Raw genomic sequence first — 21,725 nt, 5'->3', positions numbered from 1 at the left:
ATTAAAATGACATGTTCATTATTTGTAAAAATCAATTTTATAAACCATATATGATCATGTTACTCAGTTGGCATCACTTTTTTTCTTTTTTTTTTTTTTTGCTATGTTTCCTTAGCCAGATTTATTTTAACACAATGGACTACATTTCTACAGTTATGATTCACTACTTGCCAAATTTTAAGAAATCAAATAAACACAATTCAGTTATGTATGGGTTTTTCAATATTTCCATAAAGGCAGAAGGGAGAAGCATGTAAATTAATTCGTTAAAGACAGATTTTGAAAAGCATATTTTACAATACATTATCTCATGAATTTATCAATTTCTCACGAGAAATTATGAAAAGCTTAACTGTTTAATTCCAGAGTTTACATATTTTCACAACTAATCAGTGCTTTTATTGTACAAAATATGTGTATTTTTTTGTAATCCTATTTACCAATCTACGCTATTATAGAATGATTTTATCCCATGCTATCATAAAGATGTTCTTCACTGTTTTTGGAAAAAAAAAAAAATGGGGGGCAGGGCATCACTTTTAAGACTGAAGATAGACATTTAGGTCTGTTATAAATTCTGCAAAACTCCTGAGAAGACTCTTAAAGGTCTTGGACTGTAAGGAGATTAAACCAATCAATTCTACAGAAAACCAACCCTGAATATTCATTGGAAGGACTGATGCTGAAGTTGAAGCTCCAATACTTTGGCCACCTGATGCGAAGAGCCAACTCACTGGAAAAGACCCTGATGCTGGGAAAGATTGAAGACAAAAGAAGGGAGTGGCAGAGGATGAGATGGTTACATAGTATACTGACTCAACGGACATGAATTTGAGCAACTCCAGAATAGTGGAGGGACAGAGGAGCCTGGTGTGCTACAGTCCATGAGGTGGCAAAGAATGAGACACGACTTCGAGACTAAACAACAACTATACATAATACTGACTGCTGTAATGAATATCCTTGTAGAAAAGCTTTTGTAATTATGTTTATTTACTTCAAGTGTTAGAACTAGAATAAATGGGTTAGAGGTTACATTTTTTGAAGCTTTTGGTAAATATTTCTAAATTATTTTCAGTCATACTCTCTGTGGGTAATATTCATTCATTTTACTCACTTTTGAGGAGTAAAAACAACAGCACCTTGATATTGTTTTGACACAAATGTCTCTGATTTAGCAATCACTAGGAAAATAGTTAAATAAATTATAGTACAGCCAAAATGTGGAATACAGTGCAGCTATAGTAAGTATAAATACACCTGTATGCACTGACATGGAGGGATGTTCAGATGGTTTGTGGAAAAAAAATAAAAGGAAGAAAACGAGAAAGCTTTAAAAGTATCATAAGTAGATGTACTCTTTTTTATGTGCATAGAAAGAAGATCTGGAAGAACATATACCAAATTGTTAACTAATACATAGTAGGATTAAGAGATGTTTGGGTGAAAGAGGGGGACAGACATGCAGTTTGTACTTTACTATTGAATTTTTTTCAATAATACATAAATAAAAAATTTTAAGTAACAATGTATTATTTATATTATTATACTAGAATCCCTAAAAGTCTTTTTGTGGTGCCTCTGTCTGGCATTATCATTATCATTCAGACCATTTTTAGTATTTTCAATTATTTTACTCTATGTGATACTATCCTTATTTTATCTAATTTTTAAAATTCATCAAAACTACACTACATTTTATTCCTATTTACATTTTACTCCTATGCTTCAAGGTTTTAAGAAACTTAAAAAAATAAAAACAATGAGAATCTTACTTCTGTTTTAAGTTTTTAAATAAAAACATTCAAAATGACTGGTTTGGGTAGAGAGACAAGAAAAGAAATTTTTATCCTTCCCATAATATTTATGTTTTTTGAATAAAGAAGAAACTTGTTCACAACTAGACTATTTTATTTTTCCTGGATATGAGAGTTGGACTGTAAAGAGAGCTGAGCGCCAAAGAATTGATGCTTTTGAACTGTGGTGTTGGAGAAGACTCTTGAGAGTCCCTTGGACTGCAAGGAGATCCAACCAGTCTATTCTAAAGGAGATTGCTCCTGGGTGTTCTTTGGAAGGAATGATGCTGAAGCTGAAACTCCAGTACTTTGGCCACCTCTTGCGAAGAGTCGACTCATTGGAAAAGAGTCTGATGCTGGGAGGGATTGGGGGCAGGAGAAGGGGACGACAGGATGAGATGGCTGGATGGCATCACTGACTCGATGGACATGAGTTTGAGTGAACTCCAGGAGTTGGTGATGGACAGGGAGGCCTGGAGTGGTGCAGTTCATGGGGTTGCAAAGAGTCGAGACACGACTGAGTGACTGAACTGAACTGAACTGATGCATATTCATCTACTGCTACCTAGACCCAGAAGTTTTTGAAGTTATTATCCACAGTTTAAGATATCTGAATGCCAAGATTATTACTGATGGTTGTAAACTAGAGGAAAACACACAAATTTTATATATATAATATGAAATACAGTAACATTAAATTGTATCAGGTTTTAGAGGGTGTGGGGAATGAAGTATGCTCTTAAAATGTAGTGCCTTTTTAAATAATGTGGGAGTAACTCAATATAGAATACAAACCAGGAGTGATATTTAGTTCATTTCCTACAGCTAGACTCCAAACTTTCCCACGAACACTAGGGGGCAATCCCTGCCACCACAATTCTCGAACTCTTCTCGTACTACGCCTAGAATTGAAGGGGAGAAAAAGGAGAAAGTTACTTTTTATATCAAAAATACTAGTTCCATGATGGTTTACCTAGTCTGTGGCCAAATGGCTGAATGATTTTTTAGAACATAGAGACTTAAGTATGTGATGCATTCTTTCCTTGGGTTCATGCATGTAGGCAAAAAATGCCTAAAAAATATACAGCAATTTAAAGGGAACTGTCTTCCATAATTGCCACTTACACTAAGGGTACAATGAGAGAATAAGAAATATAGGAAAATGATGAAAAAACATAATAAAAAGAATATAAAAATGCACTGTCAATTCAGTACCAAAAACAAAATCACGAAGTATTTACTATGGGTAAAGCTTTAGTCTTTGGGAGGCAGCATAATCTACTGAAAGAAATGTGGGCTTTAAAATCAGATAGACTTGAGTTCAAATCTGGTTAACCATTCATTAATTGTACAACCTTGGGCAAATCACTTAACCTCTCTGACTTTGAGAATCCCTATAAGATAAAAGGGAATAAAGGTTGTGAGAATCAAATGTGATTACTTGTGTAAAGAGCCTAATATAATATCTGTCATATTATGCCAATATTCAACACATTCCCAAAGCACATCCTATACTTGGCATTGCAGAAGTCATCTCCCACCAGTCTAGAGGAAAAATAATGAGTGTACAAAAATATTATCAAAAAATAAAAGGAAAAGTAATGCAAGAAGTGTATTAGTCTCAAAGTATAATAGGACATTACAGAAGGGAAAGATCATATATAACACATTATCTTGATTATGAGAAGCATATTAAAATCACTTTAATATTTACCATTTAATGCATATTACAATGAATGTGTATGTTTAATATTTTCTTTGCCAAAAATCCTGCTATTACATCAATAGTACATCTAGCAATATAGATAGTACGTTAGAATTAAGAAAATATGAACAGGAAATTAGAAATTTCATGGATCAACAAGTATTCAGATGCAATTCAAATGAAAGATAAAATTCTGATATGCATAGAGGGTGGTCAGTAAGGGAAGCAGGCATTAGAGATTGAGAGATTTACAAAAGTAAAGAACAGAGATAAGCATGAAAAATTTCAAACACTGGTTAACAGTATAATTTAGCCAAAATGTAAGATACATGCTAGAAGTTATATAAATATAAAATTGGAAACATGAGATCTTTGGAGACAGACTGAAATTCAGGAAAAGTCTGCTTACTTACATTACTTCCCAATTGGGTAGTATTTCATTGATCCAAATTACCATTGCACTTGCAATGCTTTCTTCCTGTTTAAACCGTTCTTTCATTATTTTTTTCCTTTTATGTGCTTCTTTAATTTCTGTTTTAAACAAGTAAAAATTATTTCAATATAAAACAGCCAGATCAAAATGCCCTTCTCTTTCTACCCAAGTCTACAAAAGAGACTTTCTCATAAAGAATATTCTGGTAAAAGGAAGGAAGAATGGAAATGAAGAAGGGAAGAAGGGGAAGAAAGGAAAAAGGAGAAAGAGGAAAGGAGAGAAAGAGGGAAAAAGAGAAAAAAATGAACTTGGTTAACATAATTTAAAAGTAACTTCTATTCTACAAAAATGGATGGAACAAAGCTCAGAAAAAATAATTTAAATAGGTTACTATATCACATAGTCTACTTATACTTAATCAATCAATGAAGTAAAATTTCTCCTGAATTAACTGTGTAAAAATAAACAACTGTGAGCAACTAACCAATACCATTTTTTTCATACAACGGGTTTATGAATTTCTTGACATAAAACCACATGACAGGGACTTCCCTGGTGGTCCAGTGGTTAAGACTCTGAGGTTCACTATGCACAAGGTGTGGGTTTGATCCCCAGTCGGGGAACTGAGATCTCACATGCCATGTGGCACAGAAAACAAAAACAAAAACCCACATGATATTGAAAGATGATATTGTCATGGCACTATTACAGTGACCTTTTCTTTTACTATGATGTTTCAGTTTACTAATTACCGGGAAATTTTAAAATCCTCCTAACACACACACATACACCTAACACCACTCTGACGATCAGGAGTCACAATTTTGGAATAAGAGATGCCCCCCAAATAGAGAAGTACATACACAGAGAATGAATGAATTTTAGAACCAGTGGAACCAGAGATTAGCTGGCTAAACTGTTTTCTAATTGTGTTTCACATATGAGTCACAAACCATCTTAAGAGGGCAAGTGAATAGCTCCACATTCTTTTATGTATTCAGATTTTAAGTGCTGACTGAAGGTCACGAAAAGCCCAGATGCAGTCAACTGCCCCCTCCTCTACCCTTCGTCCCCAACACACACAAACATTTCACAGATGAGGAAAATTAAGATTTATTTCGAGTATCACATCCAGGAAGCATAAAACAAGATTAAAGCTTTGACATTCTGACTTCACAATTCAATGTTACTTTTATCATATATTGTTAGGTTCACCTAATTTATCAATAATCACCTTAAATATTAATCAAATAGTAATGTCAATGTTAAGAGTCAATTAAAATTTGTTGGGTATGCTAGAAATATTTCAAATTGTATAGTAAAATAAACTTAACCAATGTTTACATAATTAGGCCTTCTAAAAAGATTGTGCCACAAAGCAAAAGTGTATATTATTATAATATTTGATTCACTAAGTCAAAGAAAAAAATATCAGTTGTTAATAAAGCTTATGCCAAAAAATATAGATAACTGTAATATTTTCTAAAAATGTACCCTGAACTAACAATACTTCAGTATTGCTAAGTCATCCTGATGTTTTATTTTTGGTTGGAAGAGAGACTGAATAAATTTGTGAATTTATACACATAAGAATATACACTTCTGTGCCTGTCAAAATGACACAACTGGGAAGTGAGAGAAACTTCATAAGTCATGAAATCAATTTTTACTTCCAAATCATATTCCCATAACCTATAGAAAGTTACTGCAAAATGTCAAAATTCTTAAAGTATAAAATATCAAAAGCCTAGTGAAAAAACAAATGAATCTCATGAATGGATTCATGAATAACATCTTCATTTATAAATTAAAGTACTAGTAGTCCTAGGTTTATGATGCAATTACAAGGTCTCTCATAGACAGTCTGTGGCCTTTCTCCTCATACTAGTTTTGTAAAAGTATTTAAAAAACTAAGATTCTTATATGACATTTTATTTCTCTTTAAGAACAAATTTAGTCAGCATCATCTTAAAGACAGACTTGGTCAATTTCACCATTTGCCATCCTGTTGAAATGAATTTAGTAGGAAATGAGTTTCCTACTACCATCAATAAATAAAATATATCACCAGGAGTTAAATTTTATACCTCGTTTTTTAGCCTCAGCCACCATCTCATCATATTCTTGTCGGTGACGTAAAGCCTCTTCCACAGATTTGGCAGGAAGATTTCTGAGGAAAAACAAAATTTAAGTCAATTTTTTAAAGACTAAGAAGTTTACTGACCTCCTTTCTTTTTATAGCCAGATACAAAAGAATTTCTAACTTAATTTTCACATTTCATACAATAAGAAAGTATAAGGTTGAAAAGAACTCTGCATTTTAGAAAAGAATCAAAATCCAGGTTGCTAGTATTTGTTATATATATCAAATATCATATATATTTGTTTATATGTCATATGAACATGTTTGATTTTAGCCAATAATTCTAGCTTATTTGTTAAACTCACTGTATAGTTTATTTTTTAGTCAACTTTTTGAGGTGTAATTTCACACAACAAAATGGACATACATATATTAAGAGTACTGTTTGATGAGTTTTGACAAATGTATATATCTGTGCAAAAAACGCATCAACCAAGATATAGAATGTTCCCATCAATCCAGTTAGTTTTTGACCCCTTTATGCTTAATACTTACCAAACTCCTACCTTAAGCAATCACATATCTGATTCTATCACTATAGATTAATTAGTCTCTAATAAAGAATTTTGTATAGATTCATTTGTGCCTGGCTTCTTTTGCTCAGCATAGTTTTGATATTCATCCACTTTGTCCTGTGTATTAGTAATGATTTCTTTTAATTGGTGAGTAATGTTCCATTTACCCATGTGGATGGACATTTTGACTGTTTGCAGTTAGGGGCTACTATGAATAAAAGCTGCTATAAATATTCAAGTGTGGCTATCTGCATTCATTTCTCTTGGTAAATAAGTAGGAGTTATTTATATGCTTTCTACTTTATTAGAGATTTAACATAACATTCTAAATAAAATTTTGATAATCAGTTACTTGCATATATTATATTTTCATTTATAAAATCAATGGCTTCACAGCGGCATGATTTAGATATATGACTATGCAAAATGAAATATATTTGAATATTACCACATATCCAAATATGTCATAATAATGTCCAGTTTTTAAAACCAGTTTTTTAAATGATTTTCAACAGGCTAGGTGGGAAAGGTATGTGACAGACTTTCAAATTATATATTCTACTTCTTGCCATCTCAGGTTAAGATTCCTTAGGTATGTTGTAGCAGGAAGGAGTAAGGGTTAGGATTTCTGCTTCAGGCCATAATGGAATAAGAGGGATCAGGTTTATCTTCTTGCCTTAATTAATTAGAAAAACAAATAAAATACATTAAACTACAGTTTAAGATGCTGGACCATAGGCAGCACAAGACCATGCTCCTTATGAAGAAGGAAACAAGGTAACCCTGCAGATGCCTGACCTTACTCCCTGGATTTCCAGGTCTCAGTGCTGGGAGGAAGTGCCAAAACAGGGCCCAACAGTCTTGCTGAGTGAGAAAACAAGTTTGAGATAGAATTTGAATAACTGTGTACCAGAGAGAAGGCAGCTGCAGAGGCTTTGGCTGAACAATGAACTATGTATGTGTGTGATTAAACTATAGTGGCCAGAGAAAGAAACACCAGAAAGAAACAGGTAGAACATTCCCAAAATCACACTGGACTGGGCCATCAAAGTAGAGAGATCTCCTAATAGGGTATTCAATAGAATCCTTAGGGCACTGCCTCAGTAGTAAGGATAAATTATAAATTAGCCCTACATTGACGGCTGTTCTGGAAGGTCTCTAATGATGATTAGATCAAAAGGATCAAAGCAATTCCATACCACCAAAACATATTTATTTAAAGGAATACAAAGAAGTCCAATACCCAACCATGTAAAAACACAGTATCTTGTATCCAATAAAAATTATTAGGGATGTAAAAAATCAGGAAAATAAAAGCCATAATGAGAAGAAAAATCAATCAGCAGAAATAGTGCAAAAATGTCAGATAACAAGATTAGAACCCAAGGACTATAAACCTGTTATACTCAAGAAGAAGAAAGGAACATGATAAGAGAAACCCAAGATCCAAATCCAATGTCTACAGATGAAAATTTCTAGAATGAGAAATTCAAAAGATAGGACTGACAGCAAATTATATACTACAGAAGAAAAAGTAAGTGAAATTTAAGATATAACAATATAAAACTGTGCAGAGAGAAGAAACCCCACCCCCTCAAAAAAAAAAAAAAGCAAACATAAATGAGCTATAGGACATGGAAAAATATCAAGTAACATGCTTAATGTACATCGTAGAAGAAAGGAGGGAGGACAGAACAAAAAGCTGTTGAAGAAATAAAGACTAAAATTTTACCAAAATCAACAGAAAACTATAAACGCAGAGATACATTAAGCTCAATGAACCCCAAACAGATAGAACATGAAGAAAACCACACCAAAGCATACCATAATCCAATTCATGAAAATCACACAGAACAAAGTCTTTTTTAAAAGCATTCAGAAGTAAACAAATTCACTGAAGGCTGAAAAAGTCAACATACTTGAAAGAAAGGAAAAAGCCTGATCCTTAAAGGATGAGGCAGGTGAGAAGTAGAAATAGGATAACTGCATTCCAAATGTGGGTAATAATGAGAAGACATGGCTTAAAAGAAAAGTTTAATTATAAAAGAATAAGGTGTAAAGAAATATTATCCCAAACACTGTTTAGAACAAAACTTTTTGCATTGTATTTTTATGAACTTCTCCTGGAAGGAAGTTACCATTCCTGGTTAAAAGCTTAATCTATTTTAGATGAATTTTTAAAAGTTTAAGAAAGGTCTGGGAATTTGGCTATTACCTACCCAGATGGTGGCTTAGAGGTTAAAGCGTCTCCCTGGAATACAGGAGACCCAGGTTCGATCCCTGGGTCGGGAATATCCCCTGGAGAAGGAAATGGCAACCCACTCCAGTACTCTTGGCTGAAGAATCCCATGGAGGGAGGAGCCTGGTAGGCTACAGTCCATGGGGTCACAAAGAGTTGGACACGACTGAGCAACTTCACTTTCACTTTACCCAGATGTCAGTCAGTCAAGAGTCTAAAGATCTTTAGTCAGTATTCTTTACCTAGCCAGGTATTCTTTCCTTGCTTATCTAAGCACTCTCTGAATTGGCCTTGTTCATTCACCTGGCAGCAAGACTGAAATATTAATAAAACTTTGACATGTTCTCATAACTAAAAACTTTTTTTTAATACTAATGAACAATGAATATAGACATATTTACCAAATCCTAGAAAAAAAAAGAGTACTGGGATCACAATTCTTTAGTATGAAGAAATGTAACAAGAATAAAAAAAATAATGTACTTGTGTTCAGCTTTTCTTCTCTCATAATATCTAAAAACATATTCAACCTCTACCTGTTTGGCTCCAGATCTTTTTATTACACTCATCAGGATAATGGGTGGAAAAAGCTGCAGACTAGGAATGTGACTTTAAATAAAGTTAGGAGTTTTTATACTGGAAGGAAAGAGAAATCTAGAAGAAGAAGAAAAAGTTTAGGTCCAGAGAGGCCAAGAAGGAAAAAAAGGAGTTAAGGACCAGGTAGTCTTGGTTTAGGGAAGATGTCCTTTGTCTGATAGCAGCTTTGTGGAAGGCTAACATGGGAAGGGCAAAAATGGAAATGGAAGAGTTCAAGATTTTTTCCTGGGTATTAAGGAGATATATATATTTTTTTTTTTTCTTTTTTCTTTTTGGTTGCACCATAGAGCATGTGGGATCTTAGCTTCTTGACCAGGGATCAAACCCACACCCTCTGCAGTGCAAGGGCAGTCTTAACTACTAGACCACTAAAGAAGTCTCAAAAATATACTCTTAATAACAGTAAACCAATTGGTTAATAGTAATTGCACAGCAAAAAAGACAAATATATCTTAAGTGCATATTAAATGTAAAGAAATGAAAACTGTTCTATCATGTGAAAGTAAGACAGAGGAGGGTGGGAGGGGGTGGGCAAAATAAGTGATGGGGATTACGAAGCACAAATCTTTGGAGAAGGAAATGGCAACCCACTCCAGTATTCTTGCCTGAAAAAGTCCATGGACAGAGAAGCCTGGAGGGCTATAGTCCATGGGGTTACATGACTCAGCACACATGCATGAGGGTGGAGGGAGATGGGTTGGTAGCAATAAACTGGTAGACCTTTAAAAAAAACAAAAACAGAAGTACAAATCTCTAATTAAATAATAAATAATTCACAGGGATATAAGATATAAGAAATATGTCAATAATACTGCAATAACTGTATCAGGATGGATGGATGGTTATTGTTATCCAGATCATTTCATAACAAATCATTATGCAGTACACCTGAAATATAACACTGTACATCAACTATATTTCAATTAAAAAAAGATAAGGCAGAGGAAGGCTGACACAGTAACAGATATATTCTGTTATATATATTTTATGTTTCATACACTGGCTCATAGAGACTTAAAGAAAATATGCATAAATCTTGGAGATCAACAATTCTTCCTTATTTATGTTAGGATTCATCCCTGGGATTAAAAAGAACTTTCTAAAACCAATTTCTTTAGTTTCTTGATATCTTTTAAGTGAAATACTAATAAGAAAAATTAAATTTAGGTTTAAAATACAGTGTGCCTGATGAGAAATACTTACGATGGTCGATCCTCAAGAATCAGGGCAGTGGTAGAAAGTGGCTCAAATTCAAAATTCTTTCGTCTTGAAGACTGAGGTGGTGGTTTACAGGCTCTCCCTGTCCGTGCTTCATATTCCTAGAGTAGATAAAAATATACTTATGCAGAGACTTTTCCAATTAAATCTGTATCATTTAAGATATTATGCTATAATAAGGAATACATACAATTCATACATTAATTTGGTAAAAATATCAGATAGGCAAAAAAGTCACTTTTTTGTCCTGAAGCAATCTAAACTATTAATTTATGTAATATATAAAGTATGAAAGTATGTTAAAAGAGGGGAAGGTACAAATGTACTAGATTAATTAGGCAAGGTTTAGGAAGATGTTCTTGTTTGCATTCTATGATACCAGTTTCCAGTTTCCAAGTCTATGATATCACATCCATTATTCAAAGTCCCGCTTTGAATAATCTACATCAGATAAGCCTACTTTCTAAACTTTCAGCCAGATCAATGATAAAAATATTGACACAAGAAACAGATAATACTGTTTTAATGCTCTGAAGATCTCAGCTGTGACACGGAACCTCATCATACTGGTTTTGGATTTCAACCTATTCTGAATCTAACTACTATAAATCTACCTACTTATTTTAAACTGAAATAATTCACCAACATATCTTATCCAGAAAAAGACCAAAGACTCAAATATTTCACTAAAATTTAAAAAACTGCTATGAATACTATGGTATTTTCTCATTCAACTGAATTGATAATTCTCTTAAAAGAAATGAAGTTGGTTTAACATGATATGTTTTTGTTGGACATATTTAAATTTCTACATTTGAGCATCTTTCCATAAATGTTCACAAGCTTCTGCTGAAATTTCTAGAAAGTTGCAGATCAATACCAAGATTGTGACTTATAATTTCCAGAATCCACATCATTCCCTTTCTAAAACAAAAAGAAATCAAGCTAGTATTTGATCATCTCCAGATAACAAATATATTTTTCACGTTATTCTCAATGATTATTCATGAGTACATCTTCAAGTTCACTGGCAGATAAAGACATTAACTCAAATGAAGAAAATTAAATGCACTTAAAGTGATCAAGCGTTTCTCTTATTAACTAGCTGTTTTCCTACCATGGCATATAATTCTTTTAAATTACTATTTTTTCTAACTCAAAGACTGATTCTCACTACTGAATCTGATGGTTGCAAAATACAAACGATAGTTCCATCCCTCTTAAAAATCTGATAATCTTGTTGAAGCTTCATCTTATTTGATATTACTTTAAAAAACAATTTATGATGTCAATCATTTTCTATAAGCTTCAAGCTTTACTTTTGGTTTCTGCCACTGTTTACAGTGGTTTGTACTATTCTTTTTTTTAACATTTTTTTTAATGTGCACTATTTTATTGAATTCATTACAACATTGTTTCTGTTTTATGTTTGGGTTTTTTGGCCACCAGGCACATGGTATCTTAACTCCCAGACCAGGGACTGAACCTGCACCCCCTGCCTTGTAAGGTGAAGTCTTAGCCACTGGACTGCCAGGGAAGTCCCTATACTATTCTTTTATAATTGTCTTTAGTTCTACTTCTCCTCTTCCTTCTACTAAATGTAAGCTTTTAGTCTGGCAGTTCCTTTGCATGACTGCATTGGATTTTTAGAGACTTATTTCTCAAATTATTTAGAAATTTGTATGTTCATTTTTACTAACTCCCATCTCAAAGAACTGTACAGCCTTTCAGTGTCAAAAACAGCAGAGTCACTCATTTTTTTGTTTTCAAAACTTTCTAATATCTAGTATATACATGTTATTATGATCAAAATTTCTTCAGTACAAACTCAAGTGTAATCCCCTTTTCTGCTAATATTTTTCTTATTAAAAACCATAGATGCTAAATACATATGAGGTTTGTTATCACTTACATGGCACTTTGTTTTCCTACAATGTGACCTGGACTCACTGCCAGACAGAATGCAATGAATACTACCCAATAAAGCATGTTCCACGCAAACAAATGCCAGTACACAGAGAGCAAAATAAAACTCCTAAGTCAACACATTTTTAACAACTAGCATTTACTGACACTGACAACGTACCACACAGTGTTTAAAACACTTAATATATTTAATTCTTGAAACAATCTTGTGAGACACCTAACTCATAGTAGAGGAAACTGAGGCACAAGTTGTTATTAGAAGACAGTCAATTAGCTATCTATAATAATTTAAAATGATGAAATAGATGATATCATTCATTTAGAGGCTAATAGGGAACTTTAAAATGGGAGGCTCAAGCTAACAATACCTCAGTCACCAATCCATCCACACATTATTTTAAAAGACCATCAGGCAGCATGCCTTTCCTGATGCCACGTGAAGTACATATCATCATTCTTGAAGTATTCTTGCCAAAAGAAAAATCAAACAAATATGATTTAGTCCCTAGAACTGCACTCTCCAATATGGTAGTCAAAAGACATAATAACCAAATAAGTCATATTATGGTCAAATATACATAGAAAAACATCAAGGAATTTGAACAATTAGGTTTCCCTCTGGAGGGTTGGACTAGAAGGGCACTTGCCTTACTTTACTCAGTGTTGTCTGACTTTTCTTACAAGAAACAAAGTAGCTTATTTATAAGACAAAAGTGAAAGTGAAGTAGCTCAGTCATGTTGGACTTTTCGCGACCCCATGGACTGTAGCCTACCAGGCTTCTCAGTCCATGGGATTTTCCAGGCAAGAGTACTGGAGTGGGTTGCCATTTCCTTCTCCAGGGGATCTTCCCGACCCAGGGATCAAACCCGGGTCTCCCACACTGTAGGCAGACGCTTTACCCTCTGAGCCACCAGGGAAGCCCATTTATAAGAGAGGCCATTTTATATAAAGTTACTGTGGATCACTGACAAAGATTTTACTTAAGAGCTGGGATCAGAACTAAGGCAAAATGATAGGCATTAATAAAATAGAAAGACTTGGAAAGAACAGGTGAGGGGGAATAAGCAAAAGTGTGGATTAGGGAAATATTAATCTCAATGAATATGAAAAAGGATGGGAAATAAAGTATAGACTAAATTATAGGGCCTTTCACTGGCAAAAATACTTGGAATTCATGCTGAGCAAAATGGAGAGCCACTAAAGAATGAACGAAAAGTGAAATCTTCATTAAAAATTAACTAAGTACATGTTTAACATACAAGGCAACACAAAAGCACGTTCACCAATATCATTTATGTATTCACCTTACAAATGAGCTTTATACAGAATTGTCACTCAAATATTTTTCACATGAGAAGAAGAAGGAATTCATATTCAAGTATTTCCTATCACAGATGTTTGGCATAAAAATGCCTTAAATTTCTAGAGGGTGATTTTTTTTTAAAAGCTTAAAACATGGTATCAATCCATCCTCATCTGAAAATAGGATAGATTTACACATCTTTAACGACTCAAATATTTGCCAAATAAAGATGCTCATCTAACATGATTAAAAGTACAAATTGTATCAGAAATAGTAAAATATCAAATATCAGTACTTTCAAAGTTAATCACAAAGTGATACATTCCTAAATACATTTAGGAAAATGCATCAGACCACAGGACTAATATTCCGTATATTTAGGTCTCTGTAACAACAACTCTCTATAACTTTGGTTTCTGTTTGACCAAGAGGCTCATAGCACCAGTCGGAGACTTCCCTTCTCCACCACTCTCTTAGCTATGCCTTCCTCCACGTGTGGGCTTCATCTTGAGGATGGCTTGTTGATCAGAGAAACGACTGTAGCAATGCCAACTGTCACATCCTCAGAGCACAACTTTCAAAGATCCTCTAACTATTCTTCTAATAATAACTTTCACAAAAGACAAACAAAGTACCCTTCCTGGAAGGTCCCAGTAAACACTTCATTCAACATGCAATCACAATGACCTGAGAAATAAGCTTATCAATGAGTTAAAGTTAATCAGGGCCTATTGCTGTAGCTGAGGAAAATCACATAATTCTTAAATCACTCAATTTGAGGACAAGAGAGAGAGATAATAGTGTTCAAGTTATTGATATGTAGTTGATATCCACAAGACACCATTTAAAAATACAACTGAATAGTACTTCATGGGGAGATTCCTGAAGCCATTTTCACTTTAAATCCATGTGTGTCATGTCATTAAAAATCCCCTGCATATTCCTTCCATAGAAGTTTAATAATGAACAAAAAATTGATAATTTTATAAGTCATAAAGAAATCTTACAATATTAAAAAACGACTGGAAATATCACAGTTCAAGGATATCAGTATATCATGCTAGCTATAGAACACTCACTGAAAATACCGCATCAATCTGCCTCATTTTCTAACAACAAAAGTTAATTTTTTTTTCTGCCACACTATGCAATTCACAGGATCTTAGTTCCCCAGGGACCAAGGATTGAACCAGCACCCCGAGCAGTGAAAACAGAGTCCTAACCACCAGACTGCCAGAGAATTCCCAAGGTCAGTTTTAACTGACTTATTCTGAGTTGTTGGAGCTACCTACCAAACGTTAAGATAAGAAGCATCTAGTTTTTCTCTTAACTTAGGGAATATATTTCTATGAAGTATTGCAACGAACCTTGTTTATTTTGTCAATTTAACTTATTTTTCATCTTTCACTCAACTATTGTTCTATGAAAGCTACTTAATTGGATAACTAGAATAGAAGATGAAAACAATGCTAGAGGCAGGCTGGCAATATCTGTAGGATAATTTATTCTAGCTATTGGTGGCTCAGATGGTAAAGCATCTGTCTGCAGTGTGGGAGACCTGGGTTTGATCTCTGGGTTGGGAATCCCCTGGAGAAGGAAAGGGCAGCTGACTCCAGTACTCTTGCCTGGAAAATCCATGGACGGAGGAACCTGGTAGGTTACAGTCCATGGGGTCTCAAAGAGTCAGACAATGACTGAGCAATTTCACTCACTTCTATTGTAAGAAAATTTGAGGCAAACAGGCAATTAATTCTAAGTCTGGTCAAAAGATGGTAAGCAACTGATATCATCTCCATGAGCACAGAGTAGAAAAAATTACTTATTATTCCAAGGCAAAGAAATACTAGATTCACATAAATGAAATAGATGTTTTTCCTCAAAATAATCTCTTAGAAAAGAGAAAGCATATTTGCTTAACATCTCTCATATTATGGGTACTTTCTCTATTAGTTTGAATGGCAAGGCACTATTTGGAGGAGGTGCGTCATCCTGAAATTATCTCAGTCAATACTGAATCTAGTTTGGAAGGTGATTTATTTTATTTATTTTTTGCTGTGGCATGTGGACCTTCTCTGACCAGGCATCAAATGCATGCCTACTACAGGAGAAGCATGGGGTCTTAAAGACCACAGGAAAATCTTAGAAGGTGATTTTTTGTTCAATTTTTTTGTTGTGGCTTTGTTTAATTGCAATAGGAAAGGAAGAAAATGGACATGAAGTAATGAAGGATTCCCAGTTCCTGGAGGTATAACCATTCAATTGCAAACACTCATGAAGAGTCTTTAAAACATTACTGTAAAAAGACTAGGTCATAGAGATCATAATTTTATACTTATAGAACAAATAAAAGAAAAAATATAATGCATCTGGAAGTTTGTGGCTTGAGACAAAATTTCTAGTAACAAGATAGTACACTTAAAAGGCACTGTACCTGCTACAAACTTGGAAAAAAGTGAAGATGCTCTGTTCTGGGGCTAAAGACCACAAAAATGCTCAATGATGCTAAATATATTGACATCAAAGATGTATGCAAACAGATCTGAATAAAGAGGTACCATTTCTTAATATACTATTATATATGCAAATTGAATATGTAATTAGAAACAAGTAAGTATTTTATTTTCATCTATTATACATTTCTAAAAGTTATATACACATCTTGGACAAAAAGAAATTCCTCAGAAAGATATGTAGATTCCCACTTGATGGGCAATGAAGGGGTAATTCATACTGTCTCTCTGTAAACAACCTCTGTGTTCCCAAAGGGGAAACAAACAAGGTGAGCCTATTGATCATCCTATTATTATGCATGCGGACAGTTCTGATACAACCCAGCAATCCCACTGCTGGGCATACACACCGAGGAAACCAGAATTGAAAGAGACACATGTACCCCAATGTTCATCACAGCACTGTTTACAATAGCCAGGACATGGAAGCAACCTAGATGTCCATCAACAGACGAATTGATAAGAAAGCTGCAGTACATATACTCAATGGAATATTACTCAGCTATTAAAAAGAATGCATTTGAATCAGTTCTAATGAGGTGGATGAAACTGGAGCCTATTATACCGAGTGAAGTCAGAAGGAAAAACACCAATACAGTATATTAACACACATAAATGGAATTTAGAAAGATGGTAACGATCCTATATGCAAGACAGCAAAAGAGACACAGATGTAAAGAACAGACTTTTGGACTCTGTGGGAGAAGGCAAGGGTGGGATGATTTGGGAGAATAGCATTGAAATATGTATATTATCATATGTGAAACAGATCGCCAGTCCAGGTTCGATGCATGAGACAGGATGCTCAAGGCTGGTGCACTGGGATGACCCTGAGGAATGGGATGGGGAGCGAGGTGGGAGAGGGTTCAGGATGTGGAATACATGTATATCCATGGCTGATTCATGTCAATGTATGACAAAAACCACTACAATACTGTAATTAGCCTCCAATTAAAATAATTAAAAAATAAAATAAAATGTTAATATCTATTAAAAAAATTATGCATGGGGGCAGTTCTGGACATGCAGTGCACAAGGGAGAACTGGAAGAACGTCCCAACTGTTAGCTGGAATGGTCAGGGGTGGTACGGGGCAGAATTTGTGGGCCAGAGCATCAGAAGAGGAGGCATTCTGATGAGAAAGAGCTCTAGGAATCTGCATAGAAGTCCTCTGGAGGTATTATTTAGCTGAATACCAAATGGATGTGTGGAGGGCAAACCATTATTAAGACTGGGCAGGAAAGAAAAAAAAAACCAACTTCTGGGGAAAGAACAATTACTATGGAGTGGCAAGTAAAACAGTTCCCACAGCTCACCAATGGCTGAGAAGTAATCACATTCCTACCAACCAGAGAGAAAAGTCATCACTGAATACACAGAATATTCAGAAGAGACCTGACTATTCAGACTCATCTGAAACTATGCAAGTCAGAAGACAATGGAAAAATCTTTAAATTGCTGAAAGAAAAAAAATAATTAAAAAACAGGAAACAAACTTGTTGACTTAGGATTCTACACACACAAACACATTTAAAAAATAAAAGCACAATAAGAATGTTTTCAGACAAACAAAACCTGAAAGAATCTGTTGTCAGTAGACCTGTTCTATATTTTAAAGGAGATTTTTCAGGCAGAGAGAAGGAATATATCACAAGAAAACACAAAGAAATAAAAGCACCAAAAATAGTAAATATGGAAAGACATTTCAGAAAAGATACAACTAAGAGACAAAAATATAAAAGTATATATTTTTTAAAAGGATATCTGACTAAATGCAAAAAAAATATCAGTGTATTGAGGGGGTTTACAGCACAAAATCAGAAGAGACAGAATGGCAGTATACTGTTGTAAAATTATTACATTGTACTCCAAGTGGTATGCTATTTGGAGATAGATTATGATACAGATATATATCATAACAGTGTCCCAGAGATGGTTTCATGAGGTCTGCAAAGTCAAAACTATAGTCCTAATAATGCTAATAGTTTGTCTTTGTCAATATGTTGACAATTTTGCTAAAGCAAAACAAGGAATAAAACTGTTAATCCCCTAGCACAATCAAAGCAATAACATGAAAAATGAAAGTGAAAGTCACTCAGTTGTGTCTGACTCTTTGCAACCCCAAGGACTACACACTCCATGAAATTCAACAGGCCAAAATACTGGAGTAGACAACCTTTCCCTTATCCAGAGTATCTTCCCAATCCAGGGATCAAACCCAGGTCTCCCACATTGCAGACAGATTCTTTACCAGCTGAGCAACCAGGGAAGCCCAAGAATACTGGAGTGGGTAGGCAATCCCTTCCCCAGTGGATCTTCCCAACCCAGGAATCGAACCTGGGTCTCCTGCATTGAAGGCAGATTCTTTACTATCTAAGCCAGAAAACATAACCCCAGTCCAGTCATGAGGAAATCATCAGACAAACCCAAATTGAGGATGTGATATAATAAGAAATATTTATTTGTCTGTGTCCCATTTCCTGCAACACAGCTCTTAAAACCTTTAAAATCTCTGACATGATGTGTCTTTATGTATGCTAATGAGATGACTGGTAGTTGAAGGTTCTTAGATATTCTCAGAGTGGAGGCTTGTCACCAGGGGTACCAACTATATACTTTCAGGATCGGAACTTTCAGCTCTACGCCTTGACCTCTGGAGAGAGAAGAGGTGCTGGAGACTGAATTAACCACTGATAAGGAATAGCAAGAAGAGATAAGAAAGCCTTCTTCAGCGATCAATGCAAAGAAATAGAGGAAAACAACAGAATGGGAAAGACTGAAGATCTCTTCAAGAAAATTACAGATACCAAGGGAACATTTCATGCAAAGATGGGCTCGATAAAGGACAGAAATGGTCTGGACCTAACAGAAGCAGAAGATATTAAGAAGAGATGGCAAGAATACACAGAAGAACCGTACAAAAAAGATCTTCATGACCCAGACAATCACGATGATGTGATCACTAATCTAGAGCCAGACATCTGGGAATGTGAAGTCAAGTGGGCCTTAGAAAGCATCACTATGAACAAAGCTAGTGGAGGTGATGGAATTCCAGTTGAGCTATTTCAAATACTAAAAGGTGATGCTGTGAAAGTGCTGCACTCAATATGCCAGCAAATTTGGAAAACTCAGCAGTGGCCACAGGACTGGAAAAGGTCAGTTTTCATTCCAATTCCAAAGAAAAGCAATGCCAAAGAATGCTCAAACTACCAAACAATTGCACTCATTTCACATGCTAGTAAAGTAATGCTCAAAATTCTCCAAGCCAGGCTTCAGCAATACGTGAACCGTGAACTCCCTGATGTTCAAGCTGGTTTTAGAAAAGGCAGAGGAACCAGAGATCAAATTGCCAACATCCGCTGGATCATGGAAAAAGCAAGAGAGTTCCAGAAAAACATCTATTTCTGCTTTATTGACTATGCCAAAGCCTTTGACTGTGTGGATCACAATAAACTGTGGAAAATTTTGAAAGAGATGGGAATACCACACCACCTAACCTGCCTCTTGAGAAATCTGTATGCAGGTCAGGAAGCAACAGTTAGAACTGGACATGGAACAACAGACCGGTTCCAAATAGGAAAAGGAGTATGTCAAGGTTGTATATTGTCACCCTGCTTATTTAACTTATATGCAGAGTACATCATGAGAAACGCTGGCCTGGAAGAAACACAAGCTGGAATGAAGACTGCTGGAAAAAATATCAATAACCTCAGATATGCAGATGATACCACCCTTATGGCAGAAAGTCAGAGGAACTCAAAAGCCTCTTGATGAAAGTGAAAGAGGAGAGCAAAAAAGTTGGCTTAAAGCTCAACATTCAGAAAACGAAGATCATGGCATCCAGTCCCATCACTTCATGGGAAATAGATGGGGAAACAGTAGAAACAGTGTCAGACTTTATTTTGGGGGGCTCCAAAATCACTGCAGATGGTGACTGCAGCCATGACATTAAAAGACGCTTACTCTTTGGAAGAAAAGTTATGCCCAACTTAGACAGTATATTCAAAAGCAGAGACATTACTTTGCCGACTAAGGTCCGTCTAGTCAAGGCTATGGTTTTTCCTGTGGTCATGTATGGATGTGAGAGTTGGACTGTGAAGAAGGCTGAGCGCGGAAGAATTGATGCTTTTGAACTGTGGTGTTGAAGAAGACTCTTGAGAGCCCCTTGGACTGCAAGGAGATCCAACCAGTCCATTCTGAAGGAGCTCAACCCTGGGATTTCTTTGGAAGGAATGATGCTAAAGCTGAAGCTCCAGTACTTTGGCCACCTCATGCGAAGAGTTGACTCATTGGAAAGACCCTGATGCTGGGAGGGATTGGGGGCAGGAGGAGAAGGGGATGACAGGATGAGATGGCTGGATGGCATCACGGACTCGATGGATGTGAGTCTGAGTGAACTCTGGGAGATGATGGACAGGGAGGCCTGGCATGCTGCGATTCATGGGGTCGCAAAGAGTAGGACACGACTGAGCAACTGAACTGAACTGAGGTGATGATTTAATCAATTGTGCCTATTTATTATAGTAAGGCCTTCATAAAAAATTCTACTTGAAGTAGTTCAGAGTACTTTTGGGTTGGTGAGCACTCTAAGGTGCTAAAAGGGTAATTAACCCACAGTGTGCTTGGAAGCTCTATGTTCCTTCCCTCATACCTTGCCCTATGTATCTCTTCCATCTGGCTGTTTATGTAATAAACTGGTAATCTAATAAATCAACAGTTTCCTGAGTTCTGTGAGTGGTTCCAGCAAAATTATCAGTCCCAAGAAGGGTGTCACAGGCATCTCCAATTTATGGCTGTTGATCAGAAGCACAAGAAGCCTGGGATTTCCCTGGCTTCCAACACAGGGGGTGCAGGTCTGATCCCTGGTCAGGGAACTAAGATCCCACATGCTGCACAGCATGAAAAACTAAAACAAACGTATATCTAACAAGTTAACAGTGGAGATAAAATGGAGTACTAAAAATACTGATTTAATCCAAAAGAGGGCAGGAAATGAGATAATAATTAACAAAGTACTAGAAGCCTCACTTGCATTAAGCACCTGAAATCAGAGGCAGTCTTGCAAGACTGAGATCTTAACCTGGGGGATCTGACAGTAACTCCAGATAAATAGTGTAAGAATTGAATCGAATTGTAGGACACCCAACAAAGTGACTTAGCAGAGGCAGCAACTGGGGTTGAAGAATTGGTCAATGTGAAAAAAAAAAAAACCCTACACAGCCTACACACTTGGTGTCAGAAGTATTGAGGACAGGAAAAAATTAGTAGTTTTTCTTTTAAGGACCATTTTGGAAAATATCTGACCAATATTCCTCCTTTGATTCCTTGTGTGTATCAAAA

At 35.4% G+C, this 21,725-nt stretch overlaps 1 protein-coding gene across 1 annotated transcript in view; it reads right to left on the bottom strand.

The window, feature by feature from the left end:
- Nucleotides 1–21,725, bottom strand: part of TBC1D12 (TBC1 domain family member 12) — a 93,488-nt gene that overhangs the window by 13,899 nt on the left and 57,864 nt on the right. The window contains exons 4-7 of the mRNA XM_052661024.1: nucleotides 10,632–10,747; nucleotides 6,022–6,104; nucleotides 3,915–4,032; nucleotides 2,592–2,698 (exon numbers count right to left, since the gene is read on the bottom strand). Coding sequence (XP_052516984.1) covers nucleotides 2,592–2,698; nucleotides 3,915–4,032; nucleotides 6,022–6,104; nucleotides 10,632–10,747 — 424 coding nt within the window. The remainder of the gene's footprint in view (nucleotides 1–2,591; nucleotides 2,699–3,914; nucleotides 4,033–6,021; nucleotides 6,105–10,631; nucleotides 10,748–21,725) is intronic.

Source organism: Budorcas taxicolor, chromosome 23 (genome assembly GCF_023091745.1).
Source record: "Budorcas taxicolor isolate Tak-1 chromosome 23, Takin1.1, whole genome shotgun sequence".
NCBI classification, from domain to species: Eukaryota; Metazoa; Chordata; class Mammalia; order Artiodactyla; family Bovidae; genus Budorcas; species Budorcas taxicolor.
The sequence above is the reverse complement of the archived record's forward strand: the minus strand, read 5'-3'. Positions and strand labels throughout refer to the sequence as shown.